This window comes from Dermochelys coriacea, chromosome 10, assembly GCF_009764565.3.
Source record: "Dermochelys coriacea isolate rDerCor1 chromosome 10, rDerCor1.pri.v4, whole genome shotgun sequence".
Classification (NCBI taxonomy): Eukaryota; Metazoa; Chordata; order Testudines; family Dermochelyidae; genus Dermochelys; species Dermochelys coriacea.
Genome location: NC_050077.1, coordinates 32746905 through 32759082, shown reverse-complemented (window position 1 = coordinate 32759082; position 12178 = coordinate 32746905). Strand labels below are relative to the sequence as shown.

The following is a 12178-nucleotide window of genomic DNA, read 5'->3' as shown; positions in this document are numbered from 1 at the left end:
CTAAACAAGCCAAGCTCCTTGAGTCTCCTTTCACAAGACAAGCTTTCCATTCCTCAGATCATCCTAGTAGCCCTTCTCAGTACCTGTTCAAGTTTGAATTCATCCTTTTTAAACACGGGAGACCAGAACTGCACACAGTATTCCAGGTGAGGTCTCACCAGTGCCTCGTATAACGGTACTAAAACCTCCTTATTCCTACTGGAAATACCTCTCCTGATGCATCCCAAGACCGCATTAGCTTTTTTCATGGCCATATCACATTGGCAGCTCATAGTCATCCTGTGATCAACCAATACTCCAAGGTCCTTCTCCTCCTCCGTTACTTCTAATTGATGCGTCCCCATCTTATAACTAAAATTCTTATTATTAATCCCTAAATACATAACCTTACACTTCTCACTATTAAATTTCATCCTATTACTATTACTCCAGTTTACAAGGTCATCCAGATCCTCCTGTATGATATCCCGGTCCTTCTCTAAATTGGCAATGCCTCCCAGCTTTGTATCATCTGCAAACTTTATTAGCGCACTCCCACTTTTTGTGCCAAGGTCAGTAATAAGAAGATTAAATAAGATTGGTCCCAAAACCGATCCCTGAGGAACTCCACTGGTAACCTCCCTCCAACCTGACAGTTCGCCTTTCAGTAGGACCCGTTGCAGTCTCCCCTTTAACCAATTCCTTATCCACCTTTTGATGTTCATATTGATCCCCATCTTCTCCAATTTAACTAATAATTCCCCATGTGGCACGGTATCAAATGCCTTACTGAAATCTAGGTAAATTAGATCCACTGCATTTCCTTTGTCTAAAAAATCTGTTATTTTCTCAAAGAAGGAGATCAGGTTGGTTTGGCATGATCTACCTTTGGTAAAACCATGTTGTATTTTGTCCCATTTACCGTTGACTTCAATGTCCTTAACTACTTTCTCCTTCAAAATTTTTTCTAAGACCTTGCATACTACAGATGTCAAACTAACAAGCCTAAATGTAATGAGTTGACAGAACATTTCACCCCCTCAGACGGTTTTTTTCTGACAAAGCAAAGTTTCTTCTGAAAGTTTCCAGCTGCCCCTATTACCGAGTGCTAGAGGCTTTTTTGGAGCTAAAGATCCTGGTTTTCATCTCTGCTGATCATTGAAATGTCTGTGGCCATAGCTTGTTACAGTGTTTCCTCCCATCTGCCTTCTTGCCTGCGTCTCTCAGTGTCTCTTCCTTGGATGTTGTTCTGGTTTCTTGGACAGTGTATTATGTAACCAATGTTCCCTCTAATTTTTGACAGGCCGTGTGTGGAAAAAAATTCCTCTGTGCAAATTTGTGTGCGCGCGATGTTTCACCATGTGCGCGGGGTTTAGGATCTGTGTGCGTGAGCACATGCACACAGCTTAGAGGGAACAGTGCATGTAACTCTGCCAAGTGTTTGGGGTCAGTGAAGATACTGTGCAAAACACGGTTGTATTGAACTGTATTGCACAGATGATGCAGAAGAAAACTCTTGGGATAATCTATAGCATTGCTGCTTGTGTGAGACCTGACTTGTGCAGTAAGGCAGAGCAAAAGAGAATGCATCAAATTCCCCCCAGCTCTTCCAGCCAAGACAAGAGCATTTTCTTTAGTCCTAGTTTTAGGCGTTCTGCTGGGCTCTTGACATGCACTAACAATTACTTTCTGCTAGATTCACTGAAGACCTGGTCTTGAGTTGCCATACTGTGTTAAAGGATCATATACAACACAGGAACTGTAGTGTTGTTTAAACACCATAGTTCTAGTTCTGAGCTGTTACACCAATATGAATCTGTAGTAACTCCATTGAGGTCTGTGAAATCTCTCCAGATTTACTTTTCACCCCCTCCCAAGGGTGTTACTTTGGATTTACACTAATATAACAGACATCAGAATCAGGCCCCCTGTCTGTAGGATTTTCTGAAAGGTCTTGAAACTTGGTTGACATACTTTCAGAGACTGAAATGCTGTTGGCTTCGTTCCTGGTGTAGTGTGATTAACGTCACTGAAATTACAGCAGGAATAAGAAAAGGAGTACTTGTGGCACCTTAGAGACTAACAAATTTATTAGAGCATAAGCTTTCGTGAGCTACAGCTCACTTCATCGGATGCATTTGGTGGAAAAAACAGAGGAGAGATTTATATACACACACACAGAGAACATGAAACAATGGGTTTATCATACACACTGTAAGGAGAGTGATCACTTAAGATAAGCCATCACCCACAGCAGGGGGGGGAAAGGAGGAAAACCTTCCATGGTGACAAGCAGGTAGGCTAATTCCAGCAGTTAACAAGAATATCAGAGGAACAGTGGGGGGTGGGGTGGGGGGGAGAAATACCATGGGGAAATAGTTTTACTTTGTGTAATGACTCATCCATTCCCAGTCTCTATTCAAGCCTAAGTTAATTGTATCCAGTTTGCAAATTAATTCAAAAACCAGTTGGAGAACACTTCAATCTCTCTGGTCACTCGATCACAGACCTAAGAGTGGCTATACTTCAACAAAAAAGCTTCAAAAACAGACTCCAACGAGAGACTGCTGAATTGGAATTAATTTGCAAACTGGATACAATTAACTTAGGCTTGAATAGAGACTGGGAATGGATGAGTCATTACACAAAGTAAAACTATTTCCCCATGGTATTTCTCCCCCCCACCCCACCCCCCACTGTTCCTCTGATATTCTTGTTAACTGCTGGAATTAGCCTACCTGCTTGTCACCATGGAAGGTTTTCCTCCTTTCCCCCCCCTGCTGTGGGTGATGGCTTATCTTAAGTGATCACTCTCCTTACAGTGTGTATGATAAACCCATTGTTTCATGTTCTCTGTGTGTGTGTGTATATAAATCTCTCCTCTGTTTTTTCCACCAAATGCATCCGATGAAGTGAGCTGTAGCTCACGAAAGCTTATGCTCTAATAAATTTGTTAGTCTCTAAGGTGCCACAAGTACTCCTTTTCTTTTTGCGAATACAGACTAACACGGCTGCTACTCTGAAACCAGTTTTACTTTGTGTAATGACTCATCCATTCCCAGTCTCTATTCAAGCCTAAGCTAATTGTATCCAGTTTGCAAATTAATTCCAATTCAGCAGTCTCTCGTTGGAGTCTGTTTTTGAAGCTTTTTTGTTGAAGTATAGCCACTCTTAGGTCTGCGATCGAGTGACCAGAGAGATTGAAGTGTTCTCCAACTGGTTTTTGAATGTTATAATTCTTGACGTCTGATTTGTGTCCATTCATTCTTTTACGTAGAGACTGTCCAGTTTGGCCAATGTACATGGCAGAGGGGCATTGCTGGCACATGATGGCATATATCACATTGGTAGATGCGCAGGTGAACGAGCCTCTGATAGTGTGGCTGATGTGATTAGGCCCTATGATGGTATCCCCTGAATAGATATGTGGACAGAGTTGGCAACGGGCTTTGTTGCAAGGATAGGTTCCTGGGTTAGTGGTTCTGTTGTGTGGTGTGTGGTTGCTGGTGAGTATTTGCTTCAGATTGGGGGGCTGTCTGTAAGCAAGGACTGGTCTGTCTCCCAAGATCTGTGAGAGTGATGGGTCGTCCTTCAGGATAGGTTGTAGATCCTTGATGATGCGTTGGAGAGGTTTTAGTTGGGGGCTGAAGGTGATGGCTAGTGGCGTTCTGTTGTTTTCTTTCTTGGGCCTGTCCTGTAGTAGGTGACTTCTGGGTACTCTTCTGGCTCTGTCAATCTGTTTCTTCACTTCAGCAGGTGGGTATTGTAGTTGTAGGAATGCATGATAGAGATCTTGTAGGTGTTTGTCTCTGTCTGAGGGGTTGGAGCAAATGCGGTTATATCATAGCGCTTGGCTGTAGACAATGGATCGAGTGGTATGATCTGGATGAAAGCTAGAGGCATGTAGGTAGGAATAGCGGTCAGTAGGTTTCCGATATAGGGTGGTGTTTATGTGACCATCGCTTATTAGCACTGTATTGTCCAGAAAGTGGATCTCTTGTGTGGACTGGTCCAGGCTGAGGTTGATGGTGGGATGGAAATTGTTGAAATCATGGTGGAATTCCTCAAGAGCTTCTTTTCCATGGGTCCAGATGATGAAGATGTCATCAATGTAGCGCAAGTAGAGTAGGGGCATTAGGGGACGAGAGCTGAGGAAGCGTTGTTCTAAGTCAGCCATAAAAATGTTGGCATACTGTGGGGCCATGCGGGTTCCCCCCCCGCTGTTGGTGATGGCTTATCTTAAGTGATCACTCTCCTTACAGTGTGTATGATAAACCCATTGTTTCATGTTCTCTGTGTGTGTGTATATAAATCTCTCCTCTGTTTTTTCCACCAAATGCATCCGATGAAGTGAGCTGTAGCTCACGAAAGCTTATGCTCTAATAAATTTGTTAGTCTCTAAGGTGCCACAAGTACTCCTTTTCTTTTTGCGAATACAGACTAACACGGCTGCTACTCTGAAATCTACAGCAGGAATGAATTTGGTCCATGATTATTTGAAGGAATTATGCCAGGTACACACACAACACAAGTCACACAGGAAGGGGGAAATTCTGAGCTCCTAAATCAAGCAAACCTCCCATGAACTCAAACTAAAGGCCTGGTTGGGTCAGGCCTGCAGAATTGCACATGCACAACCCATAGGTGTGGTGTTCCACTTGATCTCTTTTGGGAACACATCCCTTTAATCTGCCCCATGAAGCCCTTTGCTGTACCGCCTGCGTCGGGCGTGCTACGCTGGGCCAGGCATTGCACACTCCCCTTGCCCCGAGGCAGGGCCGGCTCTACTGTTTTTGCCCCCCCAAGCAGGGCACCGAATTGCCGCCATCGCGAGCGGCTGAAGAGATGGGGGTTGCCGCAGAATTGCCCCCCCCCGTGGAAATGCGCGAATGGCACACGGGCTGCGGCCCCAAGCACCTGCTCGGGACGCTGGGGCCTGGAGCCGGCCCCGCACCAGCGAATGGAGGTTACAGCTGGATGAGACACCTACACCACAGGCACCCTCCGCGTGCGCCTGCGGGGCAAGCCGCCGGACTACCGCGCCCATGATGCAACGCTCTCCTGGGCTCGGCGGCCGCCGTAGTCCCTGTCACGTGAGCGGCGGCGCGGCTTGCCCCACGGGGTCACATGAGCCGCCCGGAGCCCCGAGCGGCAGCTGCCCCAGCCGAGCGTCCCCGGCCCGGCCGCATGGCCAACGTCGCCAAGAAGGTGTCCTGGTCCGGCCGGGACCGCGACGAGGAGGACGAGCCCCCGGCCGCTGGGGAGGCCACCCCGCTGCTGAACGGCGCGGGCCCCGGGGCGACGGGCGGCCCCCCGCGCTCCCGGCCGGTGAGTGAGTGAGGCCGGCTCCCTGCGGCGGGGGTCAGGGGGCCGATGTCAGCGGGACTGCGCGGCGGGGAACAGGCAAGCCCAGATCCGGTGCGGGTCCCGCCTTGGGGAGGCTGGGCTCGCTCTAGCTGGTGCCCTGCATCCTGCCGGGCTGGCCTGTAGGCCGGGAATGTCCAGTGAGCTTCCAGCCTGGCGGTGCCTCTGCCTCTTGCCCCCGAGCCATCCCTGCCTGCTAGCTTCACCCCACCTCTTGCCCCAGCTGTGCTCCGCTTATAAACCTCCCTGGTCTTCTAGCCCTGCAGCCCCAGCCACACTTTTGCAGCTACTTCTCCCCGGTTCTGGGAGCTGCTGTCCTGCCGGAGGGAGCTCTGTGTGCTTCCTTTGCTGGAGTTCAGCCAGCGGTTGCATTAATCCCTGGTGGTGTAACCGAATGGAACCGCCTATAAAAGGGTGAAATCTGGCAGAGCCCTGAGATGGGCATCGGGCTGTACAGGCAGCGTCTGGACAAATGCTGGAACATTGCAAAGACAGTGTAGATGGTGAAGTGACAAGGGTCCAGGGTGAAATAAATTCTCCTCGTGGCTTATTTGGAGAACAAATGGTTGCTACAGGATCTATGCAGCCCTGAGGGTTGGGGGAGCTTTCTGTCCTTAAGAGGGGATTTTGTGTTGAGTGAGTTTAAGGTGCAGAGAATTCATATGGGGAAGGAGGAAGGGTTAGCGATCGGGTTCCGCCTTCTTTAGTCCTGCTGTTGGCTTTCGTCTCACCTGTCTCTCTGGAGAGCTCCTTGAAGCTTTTCTTTAGTATTGGAACGTGTCTCCACAGTCTTCAGGGGAATTGGAGAGACTGGGAAGTAATTGGAGCAAGTAATTGGAGCAAGCAGTGACTTAACTGGACAGCAGCAGTTAGATGTTAAAATGATTTGAGGAGAGGGACTGGCTTATTGGTGGCATGCAAGAGGCCTCATTTTGGGTTTCCAGGACTCCTGAATGTGCACTGACCTCTGCAAATGGATGGGGATATGTGCTTTACTTCCCAAAGGGGTGGGCAAACTTTTTGGCTCAAGGGCCGCATCTCAGTATGGAAATTGTATGGAGGTCCATCAGGGGATTGGGTGCATGGGGGATGAGGGCTCTCGCTGCAGGTGCCGACTCTGAGGTGGGGCTGGGGATGAGGGGTTTGGGATGCAGGAGGGTGCTCTGGGCTGGGATCAAAGGGTTTGGAGGGCAATCAGGGCTAGGGCAGGGGGTTGGGGCACAGGGGGTGCTCAGAGGTGCTTATCTCAAGTGGCTCCTGGAAACAGCGTCCTGTTTGCCTCCGCATGGGAGCTGAAGGGGGGGCCCACACCACTCTGCGCACTGTCCTGTCCACAGGCACCGCCCCCGTATGTCCCATTGGCCAATGGGAGCTGCAGAGCCGGCACTTGGGGTGGGGATAGCGTGCGGAGCCCCCTGGCTGCCCCTGCTTCCAGGAGCTGCGCGGAGCTGATGCATGCATGGAGCAGAGCAAGACAAGTTCCCAACCCTGCTCCCTGGCTGGAGCACCAGAGTGAGGGAAGCTCCCAACCCTGCTCCCCGGCGGGCGCTCAAGGGCCAGATTAAAAGGTCCGATGGGCCGGATGTGGCCCGCAGGCTGTAGTTTGCCCACTTGTTCCACGCTCTGTCATCCTTGGGAGACTGTACTCGGATAATTATTTAAGAAGGGGGTGTAGAATTCCTTGCTGCCTAAGATTTGGATCCATGCTCTCATTAGGGGTGCTTAGCCAGTGATAGCCTGAGCAGGGGGTGGGGAAATCAAGCAGAAATTGTGGAAATATCCTGGTAGAAGAACAACTCTGCTGCGCCCTTCCTTCCTCAGGGAAGAGAAACTTTATGCCTTCAATTACAGCACAGTCCTGAGTCCCTATCGCTATTCACTGATCAGTCTTGGACGTCTTTCTTGTGTCTGAGTCAACCAAACTGGATTAAAAAGCAGAACTTTACAGGTCACCAGATAGTGAGCTGAGATTTCCTAGTGCAGAGCGATACTGGGACAGAGGGGCTACAGATGACTAGGACAACCAGCAAGGAAAAACACAGCATGTGGATCTGATTCATACAGTGTGTTTCTCATGTCACTGTGACAAGTGCCTACCTGATTGCTGTACTTGGTGAGCACAGCTGGTGAGACAGGCTGCTGACCCCCCAAGAGGAGCAGTGATGCTGTGAGGGGTTGCTATGGCCTGGCAATAAAACAAATGGGGTGGGTGGAAGAGGAATACTTTCGGGAGTTACTAACCATTTCTTAGTGATGATCCTTATTAAGTATAATGGATACAGGCAATCTTCATTTCAGTCATGGTCTCTGCTGATGGGTAACCTGTGAATCTTTGTCTGATCACGGTGTGGCCAGTAAGAAGTAGCAGGGTCTGTAAGCATGGAGAGTGAGACCAGTACGTTATGTACGACCCTTTTATTGGGCTCCTTATCCTCCCCATTTCTGTTGGGCCCTGCCAGCTTTCCACGGCACTCATAGGTGCAGGCAAGAAGCAATGAACTGGGGAGACTACCCCAATTCTTACTTAAAAGCATATGTTTGTGTGGGAGTGAATGACCTAGCAGGCTGGTTCTGGGCCTGCTCTCCAGGGTGAGGCAAGGGCTTGAGCAGCTGGGCACAGGAAAATCAAACTCTTTTTAAATGGCAACTCATTTAATTTCATGCAGCACATGGGGTAACATGCCAGCAATAGTAGTATCTGGCATGTGAGATGCTACATACCAAGTAAAAACCCCCACCTGTTCACACTAGGTTCAGGTAATAGGCTTCATTCTACAGGAAACGTCTCTCTCATTGTGATGTTGGATTGCTGTCTGTGCACCTTGTTCAGAAACGAAGGCTGTTAAATATGGCACGTCTCTCATTGAGGCCATGTTGTTTGCTATAGGAGTTGTTTGCTGTTGTGTATTACACACACTATAGGGAGTTCTGGATTGGAAGGTGTTACCTGGCTTATGACTCGGAGGTTATGGCTGTGACCTGGTCCGGCTAAGTTAGTGAATGCTTCAGTTAGGTCCCCTGTGTGGTTTTAGGTGGGTGCAGGAAGGGAGGTGAGTTAATAACAAATGGCTTTCTTGCCTTTTCCTTGAAAGAAGCGTCTGAAGAAGTAATGAGACTTGGATCTGTGTTTGAGGAAGAGCAATGCCTTGCGCAGCCATTATCACTGGCATCTTGTCACATGTAATGCAGTGCTTCATCTTACTCGGAGTGCCTTGTGCAAGTTAGAACACTGAACAAAATGGCTTGAGAGAAATCTAGGGCTGTTGAATTGGGAAGTTTCTAAAGACGTAGAAGAGTAAGTTCAAAGAACGCTACAGTAAGTGTGGTTGTGATTGGCTAGCGATCCTAACTGCTGAATTTCAGCTGTTGCCATAATGTAGAGATAATCAAAGGGTCTGCATGTTTACACCCACAAACAAGCTTTAAAGGATCTGTACTGGAGGAATAAACTTCCTATTTACAGACGAAAGGATGAATTGTAAACTTAAAGGTACTAGCGTATTAAAATGTGGTTTGAAACCAGACCTACGAACTAATGGTAGCGGTGTGAAAGGCACCTCTCCTCATGACTCCCAGGATTGTTAATTCGATCACATCAGAACAAGTATGGCAGAGACTGTAGAAGTTTTGCAAGCCTTGTCCATGCTGCCAGGTCATTGTGTCCCTCCCCTCTGCAGTAGCAAGTTGTTCAGACTTCAGCCCTTCCTGTCCTGAGAGAGAACTAAAATCACACTCTTTTAGCAAGTTGCGGTGGTTCTTAGGCTGCGACTAACTTGTACAGCTCTGAACGCACACCAAATGGTAACAGCTGTCAGTCACCTGACGTGGCTGAATTTGCACCATTGGCATGGACATGAAGGGCTTTGGAGCCCTTTGCCAATCACCACAGTCATCCAGTCTCATTAAAAAGAAATAACTGACATTTATTTTAAAGCCAAACATTGCACAGCTCAATGAAGACGTCTGTCTGCTGCACACACAGCAGTCAAAAAAACAAACAAACCTGTTGGATAAATAAGGAATGGGATAGGGAATGTTACTACAAATATTATATTGCCCGGGTACAAATTAATGATATCCGTCCACTTTAAGTTGGGAGACTAGGGCTGAACACAGGATCCCAAAGATCAGAGGAATAGGGAAGATTCAGAAATGAAAATGATTCGACTTTTGCAAGAAGAGAGACTGAAGAAGATTGGGGCTGGTTAGCTTGCAGAAGACGTGAGTAAGCTGAGACACAAGAAAGGAATACAAACCTGTGGGTAATGTAGAGAAATGCACCCCATTTATCTTGTCTATCCAGTCTCATAAAATATTCTTTCAGTGGCCAGGAAAGGCAGCAAATGCAAAAATGAGAAAAGGAAATATTTGTTTGCAGTGGTGGTGTAGCCATAGATTGTGTGAACTACTTGTACTAAACCAGCTGTTGCACCTTGTATTTAGCTGTGACACTCCACAGAGTACCTTTTCAGACCTGAAGAAGAGCTCTGTGTACGCGCGAAAGCTTCCCTTTCCCCAACAGGAGCTGATCCATCTCACCGCCGCTGTGTTTCTAAAAGGAAATACTGTTGTTTACTCAAGGCACAACTAACTGCCCTAAGATCTCACAGAGGCCAGGAGCTGTGTGGGATTAAAAGGGATGAGCTGTTTAGGGATATGCTTATCCATATAGTTATAGAATGAATATACACATGTTGAATTCAAAGGGGAGAAACTCTTCTGCTTCAGAGCGAGAGCCATTCACGGACTGGCAGGGTTAGGAAGATACTCTCTGTGAGCTGATTATTCCATAACCATCCTCTGTAAAGCTTCTCGTGCTCTCCTGAGGGCACTGGTACTGGCCACCATCAGGAGGATACTGGGTGAGTGGGTCCTGGGGTCTGAATTTGCATGGTGGTTCCTATGTTCTACATCTCTAAGCACGTGCACGCGATTCAGATCAATACACTCCCAACACTGAAACACTTGAATCTTGGGCACATCTCATCAATTTGGCGATTTCAAGATACCTGAGAAGTGCTTGGACAGTTCAGCTGGATTTGCTTAACACCTTATACTAAGATAAAGGGGTCTTTTTATAAAACACTCCTCTTGTTTCTCCTTCCTTGCCATTCAACTGGATCAGCTCTGATATTTTTCCAAGCTAGCTCACAAATTGAATGTTAAGTATTCAAACAGGTATGATGCCCTTCTATCCCCCATGGATAAAAGCAAACTTTATGGTAGTGATGACTTGTCATGTGCCTGCGGTGCCTTTTGTTTTGTCTCTTTGCTTTCCTTGAGAGTAACTTTTTTGGGGAGGGGAGAAGGATAGGTTGGCAGATGGATTTGTCAAACCATGTGATGCATGCTTGGTCCCAAATACTCAGCCTACCATGCAACAGATGTAAAATTGTTGTACGAGTCTGTAGGCCAGTGGGAGTCTAACATCTGTATTCATCCGTGCATGCTTATTTTGATTAGCTGCATGCTTGTTTAGAAGCTCAGATAGCAAGATGTAAAATACTGCAATCAAGGAATAGCACCGGAAGTCTTCCTGCTGGCTATATTTAGAGGCATCCTGGATGTGTCTCCTCCAGGGGGAAGGAAGAAGGATCTGTACCTGTATTAGAGAAAGCAAAAATTCCTGAGGAGTCTTGGAGCAGTTCATGCCTAGGATTGTTAGCCTTTAAGGTCAACAGAGCTGGAGTATATACCTGCCTACACACCTGTTGGGAGTGAGTGCTTAACCTTGAGCTGACTTCATGAGTCTGCAGAACGTTTCATGGCTGCTGCACATAATTTCCCAAAGTGATATTAACGAGACTCTGGTCAGTGTCACTTCAGCCTTGTAGGCAGCAGTGAAACAACCAGGACCACTTCAGGTTTATGCTTCTGCTGAGGAGAGGTCTGGGGAGCAGCAGAGGCAGAACCTGGAGTATTTCCAGAGAGAGAGGCCCCAAAACTAGAGGAGGGGTCAAGTCTCGGATGACTGATCTCTTCAGCTCATGGGTAATTCCCAGGAGGTTGTGGAATGGGGAGTAGGAAGAACATAAAAACTGCCATACTGGCTCAGAACAATTGTCTGTCTAGCCCAGCATCCTGTCTCCAGTAGTGACCAGTACCTCATGGGGAGCGTACAGAACAGGGCAGTTGAAGTGATTGACCCCTGTCTTCCCCTTCTGGCAGTCAGAGGTTTACGGTTGCCCGAGCATGGTGGTCTGTCTCTTACCATCTTGGCTAATAGCGATTGATAGACCTATCCTCCAGGAACTTGTATAGTTATTTTTTTGAACTGTGTAATGTTTTGGCCACCACAACATCCCATAGCAAGGAGTTCCATAGGTTAATATTGTATTCCATTGTGTGAAAAAACTACTTCCTCTTCTTTGTATTAAAACTGATGCCTATTCATTTCATCAGCTGGCCCCTGGTTTTTGTATTGTGGGAAAGGGTAAATGGCACTTCTCTATTCACTCTTTCCACAACATTTGTAATTTTTGTAGACCTCTGTCATGTTCCCCTCCCATCCCCCTAGTCATCTCTTTTTCTACGCTGAACAGCTGTCATCTTTGTTAAAGGGCAAGACTTTGCCTTCCAGCAGCCAGAGCAGGAATGGATTTGTCTGTTTGATAACCAGAGGCTGGTACCAAAGATACAGGCCCCTAGCATGGTCCAGGGGTAGCACCTTGGTAAGAATCCAGGCATCCTGGCCCATTCTCAGCAGTTGCAGATGGCAGGGGTACAGGGCATCTCACAAAGTGTTGTGCATGGAGGCTGGGGCCAGGGCAGATATTGTCTTCATGTTGGTCTGTGGGTGATAGGTTTCTGCTAAAGTCTCCTAGCCTTGGGATTT

General features: G+C 47.6%; 1 protein-coding gene across 3 annotated transcripts in view; it reads left to right on the top strand.

Annotated features, from left to right (window-relative positions):
- Window positions 1-5069: 5069 nt before the first annotated feature.
- CLCN7 (chloride voltage-gated channel 7) overlaps window positions 5070-12178 on the top strand; it is a 52305-nt gene continuing 45196 nt past the window's right edge. For 2 of the 3 annotated variants that reach the window (XM_043493501.1, XM_038419398.2), the window contains exon 1: window positions 5081-5307. In XM_043493501.1, the coding sequence (XP_043349436.1) occupies window positions 5107-5307 (201 nt within the window). In that variant the 5' untranslated portion in view covers window positions 5081-5106. Of the gene's footprint in view, window positions 5308-12178 lie in introns of all 3 variants that reach the window. The other variant, XM_038419395.2, reaches the window with a different exon arrangement.